Below are 26,791 nucleotides of genomic sequence, written 5' to 3' on the forward strand. Positions count from 1 at the left end.
AATGGAGAATGTAAGTCGCAGACACCAGAAGGCAGACAGACATCTGTCACCCGGGCCCCAGAAGGAGGAACTGAGCTGCCTTCGTTGGTGAGAGTAGGCAGTCGCTTCCAAAGCCGTAATTGTGGTTTATTTCTCTGAATGACTGCTTATCCTGCCAGGCATGGGTTGTAAGTTGACTTTCATAAAAGTGAATGACAGGGAAAAATATGGCCTGGGGCACTTGTGAAAAATACACGCCTTTAGCTGGGTGTGGTGGCTGGCACAGGTCGGCTGGGAGGTGGGGGCAGGATCTGGAGCTGAAGGTCATCCTTGGCTACCTAGTGAGTTTGAGGCCTGCCTGCGCTACTTGACTCTGTTTCAGACAAAACCAATAGAACATCTAAGCCCAAATCTACCAATCAAAGTCTCCATCCCCCCCCCTTTTTTTTTCCCCTGGAGGCAAGGACCGAACCCAGGGCCTTGCGCTTGCTAGGCGAGGGCTCTACCACTGAGCTAAATCTAAACAGAGGAAAGGTGTCCCGCGCCGCCGGGAAGCACCTGCCGCGCCTCCGACCCCGCCCTCCGGGAGGCGGAGCCTCCGCAGCCCCGCCCACCGCGCACCCCCACGTGACCTGTCAGTTCCTGAGCGTCCTCCGGAACATGGCCGCCGGGCGTGGTACGGGCACCGCGCTGGTGGCTGCGCGCTCCGGGCGTCGCGTCCTCTGACAAGGTCCTCGGCGGCGCGGCGAGCCGGTTCTGCCGAGCCGGGGGCGCCGTCCTCGGCCAGGCTGTGACACGGTCAGTGCTGGGGGTGGGGAGCGGCGAGGCCGGGGGAGGGAGGGCAGCGAAGGGTCCGGGGCGGGCGAGCCTGCGAGCGGCTCCGGGGAGAGGGCGGGTGACCCGAGGCCGGTGCGGGCCGTCGGGGGCCCAGAGGGCGAGGTCGCTGCGGTCCGGGGAGCGGAACGCGGGCGCTCCGGGGCGGCGGGCACCGGCGGGCACCGGCGGGGACTCCGGGCCCAGGCTGCTTTCCTGGCTGTCACACCCATCATCGGCCCGTGAGTCCCCTCCGCAGGTGCCGCCCAGGCTGACCGTCCCCGTTTCTTCTGGCTGTCCGGGGAGGAGATGGTGGTGTTTTCTCCAGCGCTCTCGTCGCGGAACCCACGGCCCCATTGTCCCGGGCTGGGCTTTTAAAAACGCCTTGCAAAACACCCCTGCTTAGGACGCGTCCATGTTTGCTTTGTCAGCCAGCAGTGGAGGGATTTGTATTTTTCTTTTCTTTCTTCCTTCCTTTTTTTTCTCCCCAGCTTGTCTTCACGTATTGAAAGGTTTAAGCCGTTTTAGAACATTTTTTTCTTGTTAATAACTGTGTGTGGAGCTCTCTGCTCCCTAGAGGACGCTTGCTAAAAATGCACCGTTCTGGGCTGTTCAGAGATTTCCTTTGCTGTGTGTGGGGTGTGGCTGCGGGAAAGCCTCTTGGAGGTGATTCTGATAGGTTGGCCCCTGCTCATATTTCGGCACCACGAAAAACGACTTCATTAAAAGGAAGGATTCACACATTTTTTTTTTTTTTAAAGGGCGGTTGGGTGTCTGGTGCAGAGACAAGATTGGAAAGTGCTGTGGCAAGGTGTGTTTCTTTGTTCTCAAGCCTTACCCCGACAGGCTACTTTTTCAGACTCATTTTTGGGTCCTTGTTAAAAAAAAAATCTGTTTCTGAGCTCCACCACAGGTCTCCCAAGATAGGATTCTCTGGGTAAGGGTGCGGTATACAGTTTTCGACATGCTTTGCAAATAAATGATGTGCACACCAGTTTGAGTATCGTTTTAAACAGCCTGAGAATGGTTTTCAAACTCCTCATTGGGATCTCGTTTCCGGAATTCCTCTTTTCTTCCTTTTTCCTTCTTTCCTTTCCTTTCCATAAGGGTCCCCCCACCCACACCCACACCCACACCCACCCCCAGACAGGGTTTCGGAGCCTGTCCTGGAACTCACTTTGTAGACCAGGCTGGCCTCAAACTCACAGAGATTCGCCTGCCTCTGCTTCCCGAGTGCAGGGATCAAAGGCATGGGCCACCACGGACCGACTTTGACCGTGTCTTAATATGTGGCCCTGGTCTGCTTGGAACTGACAGAGACCAGCTTGTCTCTGCCTCCCAGGTGCAGGGGTTAAAGGCTTGTGCTGTGTGTTGTGTGTCTACATCAGGCTCCAATTCAGCTCTTTAAGGACACGTAAGTGTTCACAGTGGCCCGAGTCAGTGCCCAGGCTGGGTGGTGGGAAGGGGGCAGATGCATGTGGAGAGATATGTGCTGCCCCTCCTCCTGTGCTCTCCCCCCCTCCCCCTCCCTTTTCTCTCCCTCTCCAGCTTGTAGCAAGCATAGGTGCTCTTTTGCTGGGGTTCTTGGCAATACCTAACACTGACACCCATTTTTCTTTCCGAGTCACATGGCTTACTCTTATTTTTTCCATCTAGAATGTCTCTGGATATTTGTTCAACTAGAAATTCAAATATTGGGTGTTTTATTTTGTTGAACTTAATGTCTTCCATTTCTTTTCCATTTCTTCTGCCTGACCCCTTTCCTGTAGGCTCCTTTTTTGGCCCCTAACTCATGCCTACAGTTCTGGTTCTTCTTCTTCTTCTTCTCCTTCTTCTTCTTCTTCTTCTTCTTCTTCTTCTTCTTCTTCTTCTTCTTCTTCTTCTTCTTCTTCTTCTTCTTCTTCTATTCTGGGTTGTGTATACTACACTGCTAAATTAAGTTTTCTATGATTCTATTTGAGCATCATCCCCTCTTTTAGCTTTTGCTGAAGAATGTTGGTTTTGTTTTTTTTTTTTTTCACTGAATTCCTGAATGTTTAGAAGACATGAGCAGAAATGTAGGGAAAGGGCGCTTACAGGGGTGAGGAGAGGTCAGGATACCACGTAGCTTTGTGATCTGCTGTTACTCAGAGGCCACACTGGTTCCCTTAGGAAGGGGCCTTCTCTGTTCATGTCGGTAAGTTGTCATTCTCTCATTCTCTGATGGCTGCCATCTTACGCATCATCCATAGTGACAGGCACAGTTTTAAGTCCAGCTCTGGACTGGCCCTGCTTATCTTTCGAGCATGACATGTACAGATCGTTTACATGGCCCGGCCTGCGGCTCATGGTGGAGACTATGCTCTTGAGGGTGGCAAAGGGGCCTGTCTGGACAAAGGCCTCCCTCCCTCCCCGAGAAGGAGCATCCTGTATGTGCCTATGTCGTCCCTCAACTTGACAATTCTCTCACGAGATTCTGCTTGCTGTAGGCCTGTAATAGGTTCTGGAGATAGGGGGGTGGAGGTAGCCTTTAAGCTCGAAGAGATCCAGGTCTAAACCATTGTGGACTTTGACGCTGTAGCTGTGACTTGCATGCAGGATGTGTTTTGGCTTGCTGGGAGTAAAACACGCTGGCATTCCATGTTGATGAGCATGGGCAAATCACGATTCCACCAAGATTGGGTTGGTTCTACTGTATGCCAGGCACTTCTCTTTGCTGAGGTAGGGAGGGCAGGCTAAATAAGTAAATGGTGTGCTGAGTCATGCTAAGGGCCATCTCGAAGAAAGCTGAGTTATGGAATGGTAATAGTCATGGAGGGTGAGAGCTGTTTTATACTTAGTGGCTGGGGGGGCGGTGCTCTGCATCAGGTAACATTTGTACGGAAACTAGCACTGAACAGTGTGTGCATTTTAAATAGTGGAGATGGCACATGTGTAGCTCCTAGCCCCCTCCCTTCATATGGTAGAAACGTTTTTCAGTCAGTAGTTTTTGGAAACACATTGACCCGCTGTGTGAATTTGTCACAGTTTTTATGCCCCTAGGTTTAAAATGTGGATGCTGTGTGTCTGCCTGAGTTTGCGTACTGCACCACTTGCCTGCAGGTGCCCTTGGGGGGCAGGCTCCTCTGGAACTGGGGATCCTGCCCTGGGAACTGAACCCAGACCCTCGGCAGGAGCACTGAGTGCTCTTCCTACTCTCACTTTTGTTCTTGTGAAGGAAGTTATGTGATATTTACAATTTCTATCCACGGTTTTTCCTGATTTTAGAATTGCTTCCTAGGTGTGAAATTATTGGATCAAATAACCTTTTTAAAGTAAGGCATATTGATATAATTAATTGGCATGTTACAGAACGTACCCTTTTTGGGGTGTGGTTTTGAGTTCTGACAGGTCTGTGTAGTTACGGAACTCCAGCACAATTGAGGTGGGGACTGTCCGTCAGCTCTCAATTCAATGCACTTGCATTCCTGTGCAGTGTCTCACCGCCGGCCCCCCCCCCCCCTTCCCGTGCTCCTGTCCGGTCGGGTAGTTCTTGTTCCAGAAGGTCATATTTACATGGACTCCTATAGTGCAATAATAATTTCGGCCCACTGGTCCCCAGAATAGACTTCCTTCCTGCATATAAAACTTGAGCCCTACCCTGAAGACCCCAGAAGTCTCAGCTCCTCACAGCATCAGCTCTCTTTAAGTCTCAGTAGCTCAGAAAGTTCCACTGCCATCTTCTAAGTCCAGCAGGAGTGAGGCGGGCAGGGAGCCTGTGGGAGTCAGTCAGCTAGGCCGCTGGCACCCGTCTGTAGTCATGTCATTGGGAGGCAGGCCAGGAGAATCTACCTTGAGGCTGACCTAAAATATGTACTAAGAGCCTATCTCAAGAATAGAAACAAAAACCAAACCAGATAAACAAAACCAAACAAACAAGTTATCTGCTCCTGAGAGGTCTGAAGGAGCAATTTAGTTCTCCTAGTACAGGTCAAGTTTTTGTTTTTCTTTTTAAATTTTGATGAACCTTGATCTACCAGATTTCTCCTTTTTATGTACTGTGCTTTTAGTATTTATTTAGTTATTTTTTTGGTCTTTTGAGACAGGGTTTCTCTATGTAACAGCCCTAGCTGTCCTGGAACTCGCTTTGTAGACCAGGCTGGCCTCAAACTCACAGAGATCCATCTGCCTCTGCCTCCTGAGTGCTGGGACTAAAAGCGTGTGCCACTACTGCCCGGCTTAGTTTTATATTGAAGCAGTTTTCTTAATCAGAGTTTACAGAAACAGTGTGCTTTCTTGCAGCAGTTTTGTGCTGAGGTGTTACATTGAAATTAGTTTTGAGTTAGAATCTGTAGTGTAGGCAGAGTAAGGACTGAAGATTTTACACTTAGATGTCCCTTGAGTAGAATACAGTCTATTTAAAACAATTTTAGAATGTGCTTATTTATTCTTTGACAATTTAATGTATATATACAGTGTATGTCGATCACACCCACCCCACCCCACCCCTTCACTTCTCCACACCCTCCGAGTTTCTACTTTTCCCGACTTACACCCTAGTTGTGGTGGTGTGCCCCGAGCAAACAGGATGCTTTTCTAGTGGTGGAAACCAGTGGAGAGCAAGGACGTGGGCGAGGGGCAGGAGTGCGGGGCTCCTGTGGGCCAACTGAAGTTATTACTCTCCTATATCCCACGATAGGCTACACTTTCTCATAGCGTGGCCTGTAAGAATGAGGGACAAGATACAGCATGTCTGATGGAGAGAGATTTAGCAGACAAGCTGAGCACAGATGCCTGGGTGGGATGGGGCATGGTCATAAAGTGAAGGGACTGAGGAGGAGGTGTAGGCCCGTAAGGCTATAGGTGTTAAATAGGTGAGCGGCCACACCACGTACTCTGCTGAGGTGAAAACATTTGATTTTTCTGTCCTCTGAGAAGCCATTTTAGGGCTTTGAGCAAAAGGATTTAGTTCAACTCAGTAAGGCTCCGGTACACATTTCAGTGACAGCGTAGGTCACCTGCATGCTAGTCAAAGATGCAGATTCAGGGACCCCACTCAGACCTACTGAGTCAGAGACTCTGAGAGGAGGCCCAGGGATCTGTGCTATAATCCCTCCCAATGACTGATGCATCCATGCCTAAGGGTTATTTTTGATTGATAAATACTAATTGTATATACGTATGTTTCCATGTGTATACATTATGGAATGATCAACTCAGGCTAGTTAACTTTTCATCACCTCACATTCTTATAATTTCTTTGTGGTGAGAACATTTAAAATCAACTCACTTGGCTACTTTGAAAAACATGACATGCTACTGATAAATCACAGATGCAGACTGCAGAACCTGACAAGCTACTGATAAATCATAGATGCAGACTCCAGAACCTTCTGCCCTGGTCCAGCTAAAACTTAGTGCTCTTGGACCAGTGAGGCCTTTCCTGTCTGTACCCGCACCCCTTTAGTCCCTGCTAGCTCAATTAGAAGCTCACTGTGGATGCTTTATGGACAGAGAGGGCCAGGGAGGCTGAGAGAGAAGTCGGCGTGGCTTGTAGACTGGTAGAGACGGAGGCAATGACAACAGATCAGGGTGACTTCTGTGGACAGAGCTGGGAGGACCTGCTGTTCTAGACTGGTTATGTAGTAGATTCAGTACCATGTGAGAGGGAGGGCTAAGTGACAGGTAAGGCCTGGGCCCTGGAAGGGTGGAGCTGGAGCTGATGCGAGCCGACGGGGTCAGCAATAGGCTCAGTGGAGTGCCAGTTCCCTTGCGCTTGGGTGCTGGTGACAAAGGTTGGTAGCATCCAGCTTGGGTTTTGGATGAATTGAGGTTGGTACACACTGTGAGTCTGGGAAAGGACATCTTGTCAGCACTGTGACAGGTAAGGTGAGGATATATATTTTATATTTATATATTTATATTTCTACCATTGGAGGTGTGTCTGAATACATCGAAGGGTAAAAACTGAAGGATGTTTAATAACAACTTAGTTTATTTCTAACCAGAAATGCACATTTTGTCTGATTTGTTTTTTACAGGTAAAATAAAGTTGCCTATAGATTTCTGTGAAAATGTCGGTTCTAATATCACAGAGTATTATAAATTACGTGGAGGAAGAAAATATTCCTGCTCTGAAAGCTCTTCTTGAGAAGTGCAAAGATGTGAATGAGAGAAATGAGGTGAGGCTGCCAGTAAATTCTTCCCTTATTTGTAGACTGCTCTCCGCACAAGGCTCTGTGCTAAGGACGGAGGTGGGGAGCAGGTGGCTCTCTGCTTCAGTGGACATATTCACGGTGCAAGCTCTTGTGGGAAATCTGTTGGGGTCTGTGTTTTGAATGTACTTTTTAGATAACGTAAATGGTTGAATATTGAATATAGGCTTATGAACTTTCCCCCTGATAAAATAGTAAGTATTCAGGAGGTTTGAGTCTTGAAAACTACAGTGCCTCTAGGAAGCTTTATAGTGTGTGTCTAAGTCCCCCACTTCCTTCAGATAGACCAACCAGACTGAATATGTTCTTAGTCAAGTCTCAAATCTTCCTGAGTTGTCCATTTCACATACCCTGGGATTGCAGATGCTGCGTGTTTTAGAGAGTATTACAAACTTACCTTAAATGTTAACCTTAAATACCTTAAATATTCCTGTTAAATAGTATGGCAAAAACATTGCTCTTATTTCATCAGATGTAGTATGATGGTTGAAAACTATTTGATATGACATTTTAGAGAATAATAAAATTTTAACTGTCCAAGTCTGTGTTTATCTTAAGAACTTTAAAATTTTTAGATTATTTTATGTGTGTGGGTATTTTACCTGCATGTATGTATGTGTATCATATGTATGCCTAGTGCATGCAGAGGTCAGAGGAAGGCACTGGATCCCTGGGACTGGAGTTAGCAGACAGTTGTGAGCCACCAGGTGGGTGTTGGGAATTGAACCCAGTTCCATTGCAAGGGCCACCAGTGCTCTTAACCACTAAGCTATCTCTCCGCCCCTTCTTTTTGTTAGGATCCACAAGAAGGCCCATAAAGGACCACCAGTCACGTATACAATCAACAAGAGCATTTATTAAAATTACCAACATGTTGGGGTTGCAAATGGTGCCCCCTGTGAGAAGCTTGCAGGCTCCTTTTTAGCCGGGTTAGTGGAATTCCAGGGAGGAGAGATTAGTCTGGGTGCTGACTGGTAGGTGGCTCTAGTGGTTAGGCACTTTCCAGCGACAGGGTAGGGAAAGCTGTCTTCAGCTAGCAGGAGACTGTGGGGCACCTGCTGATTGGTTGCCCCTGAGTTGAGGTTTCCCCAAGAACTGTTTTCTCAGCTCCAGTCAGCTCCAGTAAACTGAAACTACAGCCGGATCCTTGGCAGGGCTGCTTGTCTGGCTCCCTTCCCTCTCACTTCCTTTTTCAATGCTAGGGATTGAACCTATGCCCTCACGCACGCTAGGGAAGAGCACTGCTGTTGAGCTGTATACATAGCCCGACAATGGATACTTTTTAATTTTTATTTGTATTAAACTTATTTGTGTGTATGTGTGTGTGTGTGTAGGTCAGGGAACAATTTCAGGAGTTGGTTCTCTACTATCATGTGGGTCTTTGGGATAGAATGAGGTTGTCAGGCTTGGTGGCAAGTACCTTTATCTGCTGAGCCATCTCTTCTCATAGAATTTAATCTTGGAGCAGGATATGGTAGTGTACTCCTTTAATTCCAACACTCAAGAGTTAGAGGCAGGCAGATCTTTGTGAGTTCAAGTACAACATGGTTTACATAGTAAGTTTCAGACCAGTTAGGCTATATAGTCATACCCTCCCAAAAAAGTAAACAAAAAAATTATTAATATTATTATTATTATTTTAAACTGTTGAACTGGGAAGTATAGCTGTTTGGAAGAATGCTTCCTGGCATGAGCGAGGCCCTACCTTCAACAAGACTTCAACAACAATTCAATAATCTAGAATTTCACAGTTGGTTCGGTTTTCCCTTCTTTCTTGTTTAGAGTATTTAAGCTCCTTCATCTTAATGTGTTTAGCTCATCATTTTTATTGCATTTTATTTATTGTGTGTGTATGTGTGTGTGCCATGTTACCCAACTGGGAATCCTAAGACAGCTTGCAGAAGTAGGTTCTCTCCTTCCACCATGTGGGTCCTGGGGCTCTGACTCAGGTCTCCACAGCCCTTGGTCACCATTCTTGAAAAGGATTCTTAAATATTAGATCAGTGAAATAAAATTATATGTGTGTTTTTAGCATATAGTTGACCACAAACTGTGTATTTGGGTTCTTTGCCTCTTTTGTTTTATTTATGAACTAGATAAGTCTCAGCTTATGAATAGTTCCATAGCAGTCATCAGCTTTGGTGTCTTGATTCTTGGGAAGAGCAAGGTCACCTTTCCTGGGGTGGAGTGGGCCTGGGTGATAGGTTATATTGAGACTGGGCATTCTGACTAAGAAAATGAAACAAGACTTTAAGAGATGAATTTTGTTGTGTGTTTATAAACACTCTAAAAGGAATTTCAAGAGAGGATTTCAAAATGCTTTGCTTTTACTGTAATTATTAGAAGAAGACAAATAGTCATTTAAGAGATAACTGCTTTAGGGGCAGTGATTGTGTAGGTCTGATTTACATAAAACAAGATCCTAGGAATTAGAAGAACAAGGTAGTTGAATTGTAGGCGGGTCGTAGCCTCCTGGGGGAGCTGAGAGGAGGACCCCCTTGAGGAGAAGTTCAGTTGGTGTAGAGTGTTGTGTTTTCTTTGGTGTAATAGAGGAGAGGTGTCGCAGTCAGCTTGTGTGCATTTGTAGTGGAATTCCACAGGCTGGGTGATGTCTTCTCATAGTTCTAGAGGTTAGGATGTCCAAGATGAAGGGCTGGCATCTGCCGAGAGCCTTCTTACTGCATCACAGCAGCAGAAGACACCCTGTGGGGGAGAGAGGACGTGTGAAAGCGGATGAGAGAGACGAGAAGGGAGCCAAACTCTCCTTTTATTGGGATCGCAGTGCTCCAGCAACTAACCCGCTTGCACAGTAATGGCGCTGGTCCCTCCAGCAGGCCTGTGCTCCTAACCCGCTTGCACAGTAATGGCGCTGATCCATCCAGCGGGCCTGTGCTCCTAACCCGCTTGCACAGTAATGGCGCTGGTCCATCCAGCAGGCCTGTGCTCCTAACCCGCTTGCACAGTAATGGCGCTGGTCCATCCAGCAGGCCTGTGCTCCTAACCCGCTTGCACAGTAATGGCGCTGGTCCATCCAGCAGGCCTGTGCTCCTAACCCGCTTGCACAGTAATGGCGCTGGTCCATCCAGCAGGCCTGTGCTCCTAACCCGCTTGCACAGTAATGGCACTGGTCCATCCAGCAGGCCTGTGCTCCCGTCATCTGCCTTTTCAGGTCCCTGCCACTCAATATTATGTTGTATTGAGTTTCCAACATAGGAGCTTTGATGGATACATTCAAACGATAATGAAGGGTAGTGGGTTTTTCATCCTCCCGAGTTGAGAAAGCAGTAGGCTTGTGATTTGTGGAGTATGTAAGCCTAGGTATGGAGGACACTTTTGTGACTCATTGTCAAATGCAAGGATAAAGTTCCCCGATGGCAAATTGCTTCTTTCTCTAGAGCTCTGGTTGCTACCTTGGTTGAACAGGAAGTAGCAGAATCTAGAAATAATAGGCTTTACGATTCAGTTTACAAGTTACTCTTCTGTCTTTCGGAATCTAATAAAACTGAGCTGGGTGATGGTGGTGCACACCTTTAATCCCAGAATTTAGGAGGCAGAGGCAACTGGATCTCTGAGTTCAAGGCCAGCCTCATTACAGAGCAGGTTCCAGGACAGCCAGGGCTGTTATGTAAAGTTTATGCATCCTCGGGGCTCAGATTCAGCTTCTTGGCTTTAGTTTCTTCTGTGTTGTATGGATGATACTTGATGTGTAGCCGTTAATCTTGACAGGAGAGGGATACTGTAGGAATTATGCAAAAAAAAAAAAAAGAATTGATTTAGGCACGTGTGGCATAGTAATTATAGTAAGTGATGTCTGCCATCATGACTTAGAATCATAAATGTTTTAAGTTAATCTGCTTAACAAATAGTGATGTGTACATTGCTTTTGTAATGAATTCTTTTTTAATCACATTTTTTCATACAGTATTTTTGATTGTGTTCTGCCCCCCCAACTCTTCCCAGATCCTTTCTGCCTTCCTATCCACTCAACTTTATGTTCTTTCTTTTTTTCTTTCAAAACAACTAAGAAATAGCAACAAACAAACAAACAAACAAACAAAAACACCCGCAGGAAACAAAACATCCCACAAAAGCAAAAATCAAGATGAACAGGCAAAAGGCCAACCGGGTCCAAAAACAAAAGAACAAAGCAAAGTAAACAAAAAGTCCACAAATACCATTGAGTTACTTTTGTGTTGGCCATGTCCAGCTGGGTATGGGGTTGTTCAGCTGGGTGTAGGGCTGTCCAGCTGGGTATAGGGCTGTCCAGCTGGGTATGGGGCTGTCCAGCTGGGTGTAGGGCTGTCCAGCTGGGTATGGGGCTGTCCAGCTGGGTGTAGGGCTGTCCAGCTGGGTATGGGGCTGTCCAGCTGGGTATGGGGCTGTCCAGCTGGGTGTAGGGCTGTCCAGCTGGGTGTAGGGCTGTCCAGCTGGGTATGGGGCTGTCCATCTGGGTGTAGGGCTGTCCAGCTGGGTGTAGGGCTGTCCAGCTGGGTATGGGGCTGTCCAGCTGGGTGTAGGGCTGTCCAGCTGGGTGTAGGGCTGTCCAGCTGGGTGTGGGGCTGTCCATCTGGGTATAGGGCTGTCCATCTGGGTGTAGGGCTGTCCAGCTGGGTATGGGGCTGTCCAGCTGGGTATGGGGCTGTCCAGCTGGGTATGGGGCTGTTCAGCTGGGTGTAGGGCTGTCCAGCTGGGTATGGGGCTGTCCAGCTGGGTATGGGGCTGTCCAGCTGGGTATGGGGCTGTCCAGCTGGGTATGGGGCTGTCCAGCTGGGTATGGGGCTGTCCAGCTGGGTATGGGGCTGTCCAGCTGGGTATGGGGCTGGCCTGGAGTGCAGACAGTAGACCCAGGGACACTGCACTGGACAGAACTGGTTTTCCCTTTGCCCCCTGGTACCAATGGCAGATAACTTCTTAGTTAGAGGTGGGAGCTATGTCTGCTTTGTTCTCTGAGTTTGGTGCCCCCCATCTGGCTTGAACCTGTGCAGGTCTCATGTATGCTGCCAGTTTCTGTGAAGTCATATTGCACATTGCTTTTTCGAATGGCTGATAATCAAATTTAATGTTCAAATGAGAAACTTTTCCACTTGGAAAATATGGTTATACATGGCGCCTCAATCTCTAATGAGTGATGTGGCCACCACATATAATTTAATGTCTCTCATTATAAGAATGCCTGTGGGGGCTGGAGAGATGGCTCAGAGGTTAAGAGCACTGGCTGTCCTTCCAGAGGTCCTGAGTTCAATTCCCAGCAACCACATGGTGGCTCACAAACATCTGTAATGAGATCTGGTGCCCTTTTCTGGCCTGCAGGGATACATGCAGACAGAACACTGTATACATAATAAATAAATAAATCTTTAAAAAAAAAAAAGAAAAGAAAAGAATGCCTGTGTTTATGTGTTTTATTTTTCACTTTGTTTAAACCAGTAGTTATGTTTAACTCTTTACTTACATTATCCTTATAGTAGTATTTATTTACTGCTTCTGAATGAACTCATAGTGCCTAAAACAGATTGTTAACATTGTGGTGGGAAAATTACATTTCTTTTTTTCTTTTTTTTTTTTTAGTATACTTTTATTTCATGTGCATTGTTGTTTTGCCATGGGTGTTGAGTCCCCTGGAGCTGGAATTATAGACAATTGTAATGTCTGTAATTGCCGTGCATGCTGGGAACTGAATCTGGTTCCTCTGGAAGAGTAGTCAGTGCTCCTAACCACTGAGGCACCTCTCCAGTCCCAGAAAGTTACATTTCTAATGGCTTTAATGCATTTATTTTTCTGGAGATTAAATGCAGAGCCATATACCATATTTGAGGCAAGTGCCCATCATTGGCCTGTGTACCCTAACCAGCTCATGACTTTCGGATCATCAGTAAGCTGAGCTTATAGTTCAAAGTTGTTGATCAATTACAGAAATACAGGAGACACATTTGGGGCTTTAAACACTGTTGTGAGAAGGTGAGTGTGGTGTTATCAGTGTTGCAGTGAGAGCACACCGTGTTGCTAAACTCTCCGTCCTGTTGTCTCTAGTGCGGCCAGACTCCCCTGATGATAGCTGCGGAACAGGGCAATGTGGAGATAGTGAAAGAACTGATTAAGAATGGAGCCAACTGCAACCTGGAAGATCTGGTATGCACGCATGGGCTGCTCAGTAGTCCTCCTCTGATCTGTTCATGGAAGTGGTGGGGGAGTGATGACTAAAGGTGGTGCTTTGGGCCGGGCAGTGGTGGCCCACGCCTTTAATCCCAGCACTCGGGAGGCAGAGGCAGAGGCAGGTGGATCTCTGTGAGTTCGAGGCCAGCCTGGGCTACCAAGTGAGTTCCAGGAAAGGCACCAAAGCTATACAGAGAAACCCTGTCTTGAAAAACAAAACAAAACAAAAAGATGGTGCTTTGGGGGCTGGATGTGGTACTTTATGCCTTTATCACAGTCCCAGCACTCAGGAGGCAGAAGCAGGAGGGACTCCGAGTTCCAGGCCAGCCTGGTCTACATAGACAGTTCCATGTCTACATAGACAGTTCTTGGTCTACATAGAGAATTCCAGGCTAGTCATGGCGCCATAGTGAGACTCTGCCTCTAAACAAACAGACAAGCATTTTAAATGTGCTTTGAGATATATCTCACCTTTGCCTTATGTGCTACATTTTTTTTTGTTATTATTTTTTTAATCAGGAGAGAATTTTTTGCTTGCAACCAAGTATTTCAGCTCCTTCTTGTTTTTCCCTCTGTACATAGCATGCCTGAAGCTCATATCTGTGCAATCAAGTGTCTTCAGAATATTTCTATGTCTGAGCTGTGCTGTGAAGTGGTTTTCTGGAGTTGTAACTTACAGATTGTGTTCTGTTTGATGATTATCCCTTCTGATACTCTTCTCAGGGACAAATCACCATCCTGTTTCTTTTCGATTTCCTGGGATTCTTAGACTTACTTTGGGTTCACACAACCACATTCTTTTGCTTTGAGTGACCATTTGAATTTTTTGTTTTTGAGACAGGGTCTCACTGTGTAGACCTCCCTCTGCCTCTCCAATGCTGAGATTAAAAGCATGTGTTACTATGATTCCTGGTGTGATTATTTGAATTAATTCACTTCCTATAAAGCAGTGGTTCTCAATCTTTCCAATGTTGTGGCCCTGTAACACAGTTCCTCATGTTGTGCTGACCCCCCCACCACAAAATTATTTTTTGTTGCTACTTTATAACTGTAATTTTGCTACTGTTATGAGTCATAATGTAAATATTTTTGGAGATAGAGGTTTGTCAAAGGGATTGCAACCCATAGGTTGAGAACCACTGTCTTAAATAAAAATTAGGACAATTCTTTATTTTATTTATAAAACAGGAGATCATAGTTTTCTTTGTCACAAGATTTCTTTTTTTTGTTAAATTTATTAATTATGTATAGTGTTCTGCCTGCATGTATGCCTGTAGGCCAGAAGAGGGCACCAGACTTCATTATGGAGTTTGTGAGCCACCATGTGGTTGCTGGGAACTGAACTCAGGACCTCTGGAAGAGCAGCCAGTGCTCTTAACCACTGAGCCGTCTCTCCAGCCCCCGTTACAAGGTTTCTATCGTCCCCACCGTCAGTGGCTGTACTTGAACACTGTGTGCATGTGTCCTCTCATCGGGTCACAGGCTCTTGAGTTTGAATAACACTTGCTAGCTGTAGGATCGCCCTTGAGGTGTTGGTGGTCAGTCCAGGAAGGAGCCGGAACAAGCACCTGTGACACTGCTCTCTGTAACTGTTAGTCCTGACACAGGCAGGCGATAGTCCTGACGCTATGTACAGTCGGAGGAAACGCTGAAGGAGACCCCAGACTCAAATAGCATGTAGCAGCAAAGAGCGTTTATTAATATTTCAGCCTTTGTGGGGCCATTCACCTTTACAAAATGGCAACGACCCTGAGAGGAGCGTGCAGGCTCCTTTTAAGCACAGCTAAGGGGAGTTTCCGGGACAGTTGGGTCATCTCAAGTATGACTGGTTACACAGGTAGCAGTTGCATTAGTATACTTTTAATTGGCTGAGCTTTATTCTTATCGTTTTTTGATAAGAATAAAAACACTTCCACAAATTTGGGCAAGTTTGGACATGACTCAGAAGGAGCTGCTGATTTTCTTGAGACCTTGTGAGGCTGGCTCAGGCCTCGTCCTTGAATACAAGGACATTGTGGATAAATGACCTTTTGTGGGAGAGACACCTGTTTTGTCCTTCTCAAGAACTGAAACCTAAACTCAGTTGTGAGGGTGGTTGGGTTTAACCCCTTCAGCAGGCAGGTAAAGCCTTAGAGACAGCTCTGTGTTGTTCCACGGAGGCTTAGCATGGCTCGCGTTATGTCAGTTTGGACACTCATTTGGCATGTAAATTCTAGCATACCCCTCACTTTGGAATGTTGTTTCTTATTTTGAAATGTGACATTTTGAATATTTTTCAAGGATAACTGGACAGCACTTATATCTGCGTCTAAAGAGGGGCACATCCACATTGTGGAGGAGCTGCTGAAGTGTGGGGCCAACCTGGAGCACCGTGACATGGTATGTGTGTTTTCTGCAGGGTGGCATTAGTTAGCTGAGAGTCACCAGCAGTGGTGGAGACACAGGAAACCTTGTCTGTACTTTATTTTTAAGATAGGATCTTTTTGTTTTACAACTTGGGGCTGGATGTTGGAATGACTCAAGAATGTTTTAAATGCCAGCCTTCTAGTGTCTCCTGTTTAGAACAGTCATCACCAGCTTCCTGAAGAGTTAAAAGTTCTCAGCTCATCCTTTGACAGGTCATAACTTAGTACTTTAAAAAATTACTTCATTGGAATCAAACTTTAGAAGCTGCCTTGCCCACAGTCAGGACAAATCTTTGTCACCCGCCAGTCCCACAGCTGCTCAGACCCAACCAAGTAAACACAGAGACTTATATTGCTTACAAACTGTATGGCTGTGGCAGGCTTCTTGCTAACTGTTCTTATATCTTAAATTAACCCATTTCTATAAATCTATACCTTGCCACGTGGCTCGTGGCTTACCGGCATCTTCACATGCAGCTTGTCATGGTGGTCGCTGGCAGTGTCTCTGACTCAGCCTTCCACTTCCCAGAATTCTTCTCCTCCTTGTCCCACCTATACTTCCTCCTGCCTGGCTACTGGCCAATCAGTGTTTTATTTACTAACCAATCAGAGCAACACATTTGCTATACAGAACATCCCACAGCATTAAAAGGTACATCAGATAGTTTAAAATGTTTTGGGTAAGTTATAGTCTTTGGAATGTTTATATATATATATATAAATTTATATAAATATAAAATATATATAATTTTATAAATGTGATCTCTGCATGCTGCTGTCCAGGAATGCTACAGTTCTCATAGGACGTGGCCATAGTTGTCATGTACCTCCTGTAGGATCGTGATCTGGGAAAGGCATAAAAGTGAGAAAAGGGGTCATGTCTATCTTATTCTGTGAGATGTTTAACCTTTTAAGAAGTCAGTTTTAACATACAAGCAGGCAGGGAAGGAAGTCCTGCCTCCACCTTGCCATATACAGCACACATTACTTGCTGATGGGCTTAATGAAGTACTTTCTTTCTCTTCGTAGTATATTGTGTCACACAAGGGCTTTACTTCTATGATCCTATGTTCTCAAATCTAGGAAGATACTTCTGTGCCTAGTGTGGCTGTGAAATGCCCCACATATTAGGACCCTGCCTACTTCTGGGCACTCTGGCTGTGAGCAGTCCTCCCTGCCCCTCCTCCTCTCCCCCTGGGCACTCTGGCTGTGAGCAGTCCTCCCTGCCCCTCCTCCTCTCCCCCTGGACACTGGCTGTGAGCAGTCCTCCCTGCCCCTCCTCCTCTCCCCCTGGGCACTCTGGCTGTGAGCAGTCCTCCCTGCCCCTCCTCCTCTCCCCCTGGGCACTCTGGCTGTGAGCAGTCCTCCCTGTCCCTCCTCCTCTCCATGGGCACTCTGGCTGTGAGCAGTCCTCCCTGCCCCTCCTCCTCGCCCCCTGGGCACTCTGGCTGTGAGCAGCCAGAAGGACTCTAGTTCACTGACGTGTACTACACAAACTTTGCAGTGATCACTTGTAGACTCGGCAGATTTTATTCAGTTCATGTTCTGTCGTATATTTCTGAGGAGCTTGAGGATTTAAGACCATTATCTTCATAACACAATGGTGTTACAAAGATGTGCGTAGAGGACCTGATTAAAGGTGTTCCTTGCTTGTGTATGATACCGTTTCACACACCACTTTTTGTCCTTTAGGGGGGATGGACAGCTCTCATGTGGGCGTGCTACAAAGGCAGGACTGATGTTGTCCAGTTGCTTCTTTCTCACGGTGCCAACCCAAGTGTCACTGGTTTGGTAAGCATCCACAAAAAGCAAATTTGTAATGTAAATGGTAAGTTTTCTTCCGGAATGCTGCAGGCTTTTATATTGCATAGTGGGTAGAGAATTTTTAGATCATACTGGACATCGTATAGAATGCCATTGTAAGACCCAATGAGAGTTGTATACACTGTCCTTTCTTAGTTTTTCCAGTGAAAAAGCAAGTCTTTGACCTCTAATGTGAACCATAATTGTGTAGCATTTCAAAAGGAAATTGTGAATTCCTTTTTGTCTTACTGTGAGTGCATCCTTTCTTGGAATTTCTTGAGAAAACATTTACCAAGAAGCCATACCATTTTTCTATACATTCTACTTTTCTGTACATTTTATTCATTTCTGTACATGTTTTTTACTTCTTATTCTGCTTATTAATCTTGCCGAATGGCTAATCACAATAAATATGTTAACTGCAAAAATAAATGTGTTGATAATATGTGCTTATTTAAGGCTTAACACATCTTAGTTTTAATTATCTATTAGAGTATTTGTGTTTTTAAAATGGAGGATGGTCTCTAACTTGATTTAAAAAACATTACTTTGTGTTAATTCTGCTGGTATTTACTTAGTAAATTTGTGTTGCAAATGCCCGTCTAAAAGACTCTCTTCTTCCTTCTTCCTCGTGTGTACCTGTGTATCCCAGCAGTACAGTGTTTACCCAATCATTTGGGCAGCAGGCAGAGGCCATGCTGACATAGTACATCTTCTGCTGCAGAATGGGGCAAAGGTCAACTGCTCTGACAAGGTGAGTTACAGTCCGTGGTGTAAGCTGCTCTGATGTATCTTATTTTTGTGATCTAACGTTTTTATAGATGCACAACTTGTAGGTGGGTCCTCTATTTGTGTTATAGAGTAAGTGTTCTCTTGATGTGTATTACATTGAATTCATTATTAAAAAGACAGGGATAATGGACTCTTGTCTTCATCGTTTGAGGTTTTCTATTATAACTCTTCTTTCTACTTTTAGTCTTGCCTGTTTTGTTTGTGTGAAAAATGATCTTAAAATTCAAGTTTGGTTCTCTTCTTCGTACTTAGAGTTCTAAAGCTGGTGGTGTGATGATTGGAAATAATGGTTGAAGTTACATTTGTAGTGTTGAAGGAAGGGTAATGATGGGCTCTAAGAGGGAAAGCTACTGTGAAAATTGGTGTCTTAGTTAGGGTTTCTAGTGCTGTGATGAAGCATCATGACCAAAGAGCAAGTTGGGGAGGAAAGGGTTTATTGGGCTTACACTTCCATATTGTAGTCCATCATTGAGGGAAGTCAGGTCATGATCTCTCACAGGACAGGAACCTGGAGGCAGGAGCTGATGTAGAGGCCACAAAGGGGCGCTGTTTACTGGCTTGCTCCCCATGGCTTGTTCAGTGTGCTTTCTTACAGAACCTAGGACCAGCAGCCTGTGGGGGGGTGGCACCACCTACAATGGACTGGGCCCTCCCCATCAATCACTGAATGAGAAGATGCCCTACAGCTGGACTTGTGGAGGACCTTCCTCAGCAGAGGCTCCCTCCTCTGATGACTCTATAGCTTGTGTCGAGGTGACACACAAACCACCCAGGACAGCTGGTTAGGCAAGGAAAGCCTAAACTGTCAGGACTTGAACCAGAGACCTAAGAGGAAGGGAGGAGCAGGAGGAGAGGATGTGATAGGAGAGGAAACAGTTGAGTAATGTCTTGATGAAAAAGAGAAAGATAGATCTTATGTGCTGAGACTGTGGGAAACATGTACATGAAAGGAATCTAGTTAGGGGGAAAGATCAGGATTTGAACTTGAAAAGGATAAGAGATTTATTGAGGTGGCTGAGCACTAACTGAAGAGCCATTGTGGAGTAGACAGGAAGTGAGGTGAGGAAGTTCCTACCAGATAGCAAGAGTCCTTTGTAAAGACATCATTGAGAGTGCCTGCTCCTTAGGGTCAGCGTGAGCTGGCCGGTGTGATGGCGAAGAGAAAGAACAGACTTCGGAGCACATCCTCTCACATAGCCTTCTCTCAGAAGGTAACAAATGCACTGGGTGTCAAGGATGAGAACTGACGTCTGATTCCTAAAATTAAGGATGTCTTGATGAGTCTCTCATCCCTAAGGATGGCTAGGACATTGTGTTGTGGGGTTAGAGAAGGTGCTTCAGACAACATGTTACCTACAAGGCAGGAGGCTGGGAACACTACAGATGCGGGAATGAAATTGGAGTGTTTGTCCTGCATCCCTTACCCATCTCTCTCAGCCTGTTCTCCCCACACCCCTCCTCCTCTTGGTAGACTTCTGTTCCCACCTGCTGTACTCACATCCTTGTTTGTCTGCCACGAAGACCCATCTATCAACAGCTCTCAGGGGCTCAGTTACCAAGAGTGTGGTTGCGAGGGTGTCTGATGTCGTTCATAGAGAATAGCCACATAGAGCTGTTTAGTTTTAATTTAAAATTAAGTCGCACTAGCCACATTTTACACACTTACAGTCATACAGACTAGTGGCTTCTTACTGTATTGGCAGTGTGGAATAACAGTTTTTTAAGCACTGTTGGACAGGCTGTCGGGGTTTATTGAATGTTTACAACCACGTTCAGGTTTTCATGAACATAAAAGGCACTTGAGGTATTCACATCTCTTGATTGGATAGCAATGCTTTCATGTCTGATTGTTAGTTTGTGGTGCTTTCTGGTCATGTTCCATAAAAGGTGCTTCTGAACAGTTCTGGGCTGCAGTTGTCAAGGAGACAAATTGATGTGGGGTTATGGTTAAGAGTGCAGATATGAAAGCTTGGTGGTTCCATGGGTATTTTTCTACCTCTTTGTTTGTTTGTTTGTTTGTTTGTTTGTTGAGACAGGGTTTCTCAGTTTAACCCTGGCTGTCCAGGAACTCCTCTGTAGACCGGGCTGGCTTTGAACTCAGAAATCCACCTGCCTCTGCCGCCCAAGTCCTGGGATTAAAGATGTGCGTCACCACCTCCCAGCTTTTCCTACCTCGTGATAACTTGGTTGCTTTGACCCCGTTCGGGCCCCACTTTCATGTGTGAAAATGTGATGCTATGAACAGGGCTTACTCTGTGATAAAGACTGAAGTGCATTGACTGTGTGAGGTTGTCCGAGCTGTGCTTGACACTTGATGCTAACTTTAGACTAGTGGACTTCACATTTTATCATAAAATATAGGAAGCAGTGAATGCCTGATAAAAATTAGGGACTGTATGACTATGGTGGAAAGATTATCTTGATTAGAAAAGTTAAATAAAGTTGATTAGAAGACATTTCATACAAAAATGGCTAACTACTCAGGACAAAAGGATGAGGGACATAGATTCTTGTCTAGGACTGAAATTATGACTGATATAAACACTTGATTTAGAATACTGAAAATATAACTTCATTACCGGCTGCTTTCTTTTAGTGTGTGTCTGAAAGTCATTTTGCATTCCTTGCCTGTTTTAACAGTATGGAACAACCCCTTTGGTGTGGGCTGCCCGGAAGGGTCATTTGGAATGTGTGAAGCATTTGCTGGCCATGGGAGCTGATGTCGATCAAGAAGGAGCTGTAAGTACCTCTCCTCTCCTAACCCTTCTAGTAGAGGGAAGTGTTTGCTTTAAGGGAATAATTTAAGCTAGTACAAGCCTAGAAAAAGTTCCCTGGAGTTCTTAAATGATGCTTTCGTTTTTTAGTGTTGAGATAGGGACTTCACCATGTAGTCCAGGCTTTCCTGCCTTGGTTGCCGAGTGCTGGGATTTCTTAAGTGATATGAACTTTGGAAAGAAGCATGTTATGATAAGAAAAACATAATACATATTTGCTTTTGAGAGTCTGTTGCTAAGGTACATGAATTTTGGGAAACTAAAACCATGAAGAATAATTTTCAGTAATCTTATAAACTGAAAAGTTCTTCAGGTCAAGTAGTTTTTCTTACCCCTTCCTTTTTTTTTTTCCTTTTTTAATATTAAAATTTTTTTTTGAGATAGTCTCATTGTGTACTCTGGCTGGAACTCAGAGAGACCTTCCTGCCTCTGCCTCCCAAGCTAGTACAAAAGGCATGTGCCTCTGTGCCAAGCTGGTTTTTAATCATAATTGCAGGGAAACATCATGCTCTATTAAAATGATTTTTCTTAAAGTGACATTAGACTCTGTGGGTTCTGTACTATAAGGTATTTTTCCTGTCTCATAAACAGGGTAAGGATGACAGACATGTGAACTGTTAAGGTTAAAAATTGGTTGAGTCAGTCAGTTATTAATTCTTTGTTTTTTATTTTTTGCTTTTTCGAGACAGAGTTTCTCTGTGTAGTTTTGGAGCCTGTCCTGGATCTCGCTCTGTAGCCCAGGCTGGCCTTGAACTCACAGAGATCCGCCTGGCTCTGCCTCCCGAGTGCTGGGATTAAAGGTGTATGTCATCACCGCCTGGCTATTAATTCATTATTGAGCACCAGCTGTGTACCTCATCTGTGCCAAGAGTGTCAGAGCCATGAGGAGCCTGACAAACAGCTTTTCTTAGCGGTTCTAAGAATGTTTCAGGAACTGATGTTGTGAGCCGCAAGCACTTTAAAGTGCCGAGGACTGCTACTTGTGGGATTAGTCTGTTATGTGAGACAGCTCATGATGGAGTTGAGAGGAGGTAACGCCAAGTCTCGGGACACCTGCAGCCAAGTTAAACTGTAGAGCTCATGCTGCATTTCTAGAGCAATCGAGTCCAGCGTGTCCTCTCTTCCATGATGGCCTTCAAGACACTGTTCATCGGGCTGGAGCCACAGTGGGTCCCAGGTCCACTGGCCTCTCTCCCGAGTTATCAAATAGATGAGTGGCTTGCTATTGTAATAATTTGATGATGACCAATTCTGGGGTTTTTTTTTTTTTGGTTTTTTTTTTTTTGGTTTTTTGAGACAAGGTTTCTCTGTGTAGCTTTGCGCCTTTCCTGGAACTCACTCTGTAGCCCAGGCTGACCTCGAACTCACAGAGATCCACCTGCTTCTGCCTCCCGAGTGCTGGGATTAAAGGCGTGTGCCACCACCGCTGGGCCAAAATTTTGTTTTAATATGTGAGGAAGGTGTCTAGTATTTTAAAGGACTACTTAGAATATGTTAACAGGCTTTTAAGTACTGTTGAAGATTGCTTATTAATCTTTTATTGAGATATGCTCTAGCTCTTAATTCATCATTTGCAGTTTTTCCTACACATTTTATTATAAAATCCTCTTAGTTTCAAGTCTGATCCAGATTTTCTTTGGAGTATTTACATTGGAAAGTGTTGGATTTTGAGTCCTTCTTTCAACTTGGTAGCATCTGTGAAAGGGTTTGTTTCCTGGGAGTGAGGCATTATCACTGAAAGCACCGAACCTCGGGGTAGTCCGATGACTCAACAGAACCCATATGTCTTTGAAAACCAGAACCGTGGATGGCTCAGCGGCTCAGTGCTTGCTGCTGAGCCTGGTGACCTGAGTTCTGTCCTGGGGACGCACGTGGTGCAAAGAGAAAACGAACTCCCCCGACTTGACCTCCATGTGTCCACGTATACATACACCTATGCACATGCACACCAAAAACAACATAAAGAACGATTTCATTTGTGTATTTATATATTGGAAGGGTGTTCGGAGGACATCTTATGAGAATTGGTTCTCTCCTTCTACCACATGGGGCCTAAGGATCAGATTGAGGTCCTCAGGCTTGGCAGCAAGTGTCTTTACAAGCTAGGCCTTCTTGTTGACCCTATCGGAAGTAACTTTCAATGGCTGAAAGATCATAATAGTGGTAGAGCCCTTACCTAGCATGCACAAGGCCCTGGATTATAGGCCAGCACCACCAACTGTTAAAATTTGATTTATATTTTTACAACTCTGTGTATGAGCCTGTGTTTGCCTGTGGATATACACATGTGAGTTAGTGCCTGCAGAGGCCAGAAGAGGGCATCAGATTCCCTGGAGCTGGAGTGACAGGTGGTTGTGAGTCACCCAGTGTGGGTGCTGGGAATCAAACTCCGGTCCTCTGGAAGAGCACCTCACCGCCCCCCCCACCACTGTTAATAATTGAAAACAGTTTTCTGATTATGGTATATATAAAATGTGTTCTAGAACATCCTGACTTCTCTGTTTTTCTTTTAAGAATTCGATGACTGCACTTATCGTGGCAGTGAAAGGCGGCTACACAGAGTCAGTGAAAGAGATTCTGAAGAGGAATCCGAATGTAAACCTGACCGATAAGGACGGAAATACAGCGTTGATGATTGCATCAAAGGAGGGACACATAGAGATCGTACAGGACCTGCTGGACGCTGGGACGTACGTGAACATACCTGACAGGGTAAGGACCGTCATCAAGAGTCTGCACATATGACATGAACTTGTTTTAAGAGAACTTTCATTTCTGCCTTTGAAACTAACAAATTAAAATTTCCAGTCTTGCCAAAGAATGTTCTTGTTTATTTTTGTCAAATAATTTTGTTACTGTAAATGTCACACATACGGTTAATTTGTAACTCTTAGATGAATAACCTTGTAGGTGTTTTTCACAGCCGGTGTTATTCATTGTCCCAGGACTTAAATACTACCTTATACTGAAGTTTTTTTCTCTTGCCTGACTTCTTTCCTGAAGAACGCTCCACTTGAATGTATAGTTAGTAAGCTTTTAAAACTTGTGGCTAAGTTAATGGAAGTGGGGTTGTTTTTGTTTTTTAAATACCTCAAGCCATTTTTCCCTCCGTTTTCTGCATCTCAGTGAATGGTGTTCCTACCCATTCCTGATTTACCTTTCCTTTACCTGCCCACGCAGTTCTGTTGACTCACGTAAAACTTACCCTCCCTGTTATTAAAACACATCATAACAGACTCCTCTGCTGCCTCTGCTCTATGTCTGCATGCTGTTGAATGCATGCGCTCCTGTGTTGAAGCCATCCAAGGCTTTCTCTTGCACTTTGGATACATACTACATTTTTAGTTTACAGACCCTGCGTGTCACGGTCCTTACTTGAGTCCTTGTCCTTATTTTGTGTCACACTCCCCCATTTAGGAGGGTGCAGCCCTGCTCAGTGCCTTCTCTTTGTTGGTCATGCTGCTCTTGCCCTGCTGTGGGGAAGGACCATGTGCACCTGCTGTGTTCTCGCTCAAGAATGCTCCTGTCTGTCATTACACCTCTGCTCACATCTGCCTAGTCCCAAAGGTCATCTTCAGCTGCTGTGTTCTCACTCGAGAATGCTCCTGTCTGTCATTACACCTCTGCTCACATCTGCCTAGTCCCAAAGGTCATCTTTAGCTATCCTGTCCAGAGGGGCTACCCAGTTATTTTTGATCAGATATGCTATTCTGTTTGTATAGTGTTTGTCTTGGTATATGTATTTTATTGTATGCTGTCTTTCTTTGTTAGACTGTAAATTTTCTGAGAGTTGGGGACTTTGTCTGTCTTGGTTCCAGTGCCTAGAATGGTGCTTGGCACACTGGAACAGGGATTCACTGGTTCTCACCCACACCGCTGCTTACATCCTTAACTAGAACTGGTCTGCCTTGGGCTTGTTTAAGTTGTTAGCGGGGCAGCAAATATCCTATACCACAGTGCTAAACATAGAGCCCTCAAGGGATAGTTGACTCGCAGCACACTGGGGCCCTCAGAACCAAAGCAGGCAACAGCTCACGGGCTTACTTAACACAAAAGTCTACAACTGATCTACCGTTTAGCAATGAAATAATAAGGTACTTGAGCCCATGACAAAAATGAGCATTTGAAGTAGTGGGAAGCCTTGATTCAAAATGGCTGTTGCCGGTTGACTGTCCTCTGAGGAAGTGTGCTGTGAAGTATTTAACTTGGTTCAGTTCTTGTACAAGAGGATGACGTAGTTTGTGTGCTCTTCCTGTGACTGCCCACTGGCTGCATCCACAGACACTGGCCTGGAGCCACAGCAGCATGCTAGCTCTGCACTCCCAATTTAGAACCTGTTGCTTTTATGACGTGAGAGTACTTGAAGGGGATTTATTATGTAACATCCAAACTGCCAGCCAGTGTCCTGTGATTTCAATTGTATGTGTCTTAAGAGACTAGATTCCATCTGACAACTGTCTTTTAAGTTTCCATCATGGGGTTTCACGAGTCCTTTTTCTAAGGACTAATGTCCTCTCTCTCTTACTCAGAGGGTTGCTAATATCAGACAGTGATACTCTTTTTCAAAGAGGTTTGTAGAACCAATTATACTGATGATAAATGAGTGACGTCAATTTCAGAACTGTGTTTACTTGTTTACTGATGGACCTTGTGTTTGTCCTTGTAGAGTGGGGACACTGTACTGATTGGCGCCGTTAGAGGTGGTCACATTGAGATTGTTCGAGCACTCCTCCAAAAATACGCCGATATAGACATCAGAGGGCAGGTATGTGCGCTCAGACTGCGGGGACCGTGAACGCATGTGTCAAGTGTCAGGATGCCTCTCCTCCTACTTTCTGTGGAGATAATGTATGTCCTAAGGCATTGGCTGTGTGTTACGGTTGTTTTTATGTCTGTTGACACTAAAGTTCCAGAATTAATGTGCACTTAAATTCAGGTACAAGTAAAAAAAGTTCCACACCAGTCTAGGCTGTGTCGTGAAAACCTGCCTCAGAAAATAAAACAAGAGGCTGGGGCGGTTTACTGGTTAGGGTGCGTGCAGCTCTCAGAGGGGACTGGGGCTCAGATCCCGCATCCATGCCGCGTGGCTCACAGCTTGCCTTAGCTCCGGCTCCAAGGGATATGACACCCTCTCCTGGTCTCTGAGCTTTCCTGTCGCTGACGGTGGGATGAAAGAGAGATGGGTAAGAGAGTGTGTGCTGAGATGGCTGGGTGGCACCCTAAGAGCTGGGCAGCTCATGCACATTGGTTAGGCTGGGAACTGTCTAGGGACATATCGACATGGGAAACCTGGTGTGGCAGCTACAGGAGCTGTCTTCTCAGCTACAGGCAGATTTTCACTAACGGATGGTCCTGGGTCACCTGTTTCAGGCCACTGGTTACTCTGTCAGCCTTGGGCACCTACTTTTCATCAGTGTTAATTGACGTTCTCGAGCTCTGCTGTCCACATCTGTGTGAATCAAAGGAGCCAGATAGGTTACTGAAGGATCTGCTCGAGACAGTATAGGGTACCAGTGGTCTAGGTTAAGAGAGCTACAAATAATAACACCTGTGTTTGTAAGGCATCCATTCCTACTCACTCTCTTCAGAAGAGTTGGACAGATATATTGTCTGGCATTGTAGATGGAATTACCTGGGTCAGCATGTTCAATAATGGCTTATCCAAAATAGCAGAGTTCAGGTATCGGTGACTTCTAACCTGTTTTATATTCCTCAAGTCTGATTGCATTACACCAGTGTATCTTAGGGCTGTGAATGTGGCACGGTGATCTGGTGCCTGCTTAGAATGTGTGGCCCTGGGCGCCATCCCCACAGCACAAAGACAAAATGAGCACAACTTATCAGCCCTGTGGCTTGCTACTTCTTACTTACGTAATGCTAAGTCTCTCTAGGATCCTTT

General features: G+C 45.4%; 1 protein-coding gene across 21 annotated transcripts in view; it reads left to right on the forward strand.

Moving 5' to 3' along the window:
* Nucleotides 1–601: 601 nt before the first annotated feature.
* Nucleotides 602–26,791, forward strand: part of Kidins220 (kinase D interacting substrate 220) — a 92,889-nt gene continuing 66,699 nt past the window's right edge. For 10 of the 21 annotated variants that reach the window (XM_042266994.2, XM_042266997.2, XM_076558698.1 and 7 more), the window contains exons 1-9: nucleotides 642–777; nucleotides 6,792–6,932; nucleotides 12,996–13,094; nucleotides 15,399–15,497; nucleotides 17,216–17,314; nucleotides 17,979–18,080; nucleotides 20,759–20,857; nucleotides 23,407–23,604; nucleotides 25,559–25,657. In XM_042266994.2, the coding sequence (XP_042122928.1) occupies nucleotides 6,825–6,932; nucleotides 12,996–13,094; nucleotides 15,399–15,497; nucleotides 17,216–17,314; nucleotides 17,979–18,080; nucleotides 20,759–20,857; nucleotides 23,407–23,604; nucleotides 25,559–25,657 (903 nt within the window). In that variant the 5' untranslated portion in view covers nucleotides 642–777; nucleotides 6,792–6,824. Of the gene's footprint in view, nucleotides 778–6,791; nucleotides 6,933–12,995; nucleotides 13,095–15,398; nucleotides 15,498–17,215; nucleotides 17,315–17,978; nucleotides 18,081–20,758; nucleotides 20,858–23,406; nucleotides 23,605–25,558; nucleotides 25,658–26,791 lie in introns of all 21 variants that reach the window. The other 11 variants (XM_076558697.1, XM_076558700.1, XM_076558699.1 and 8 more) reach the window with 5 other exon arrangements.

Source organism: Peromyscus maniculatus, chromosome 22, assembly GCF_049852395.1.
Source record: "Peromyscus maniculatus bairdii isolate BWxNUB_F1_BW_parent chromosome 22, HU_Pman_BW_mat_3.1, whole genome shotgun sequence".
NCBI classification, from domain to species: Eukaryota; Metazoa; Chordata; class Mammalia; order Rodentia; family Cricetidae; genus Peromyscus; species Peromyscus maniculatus.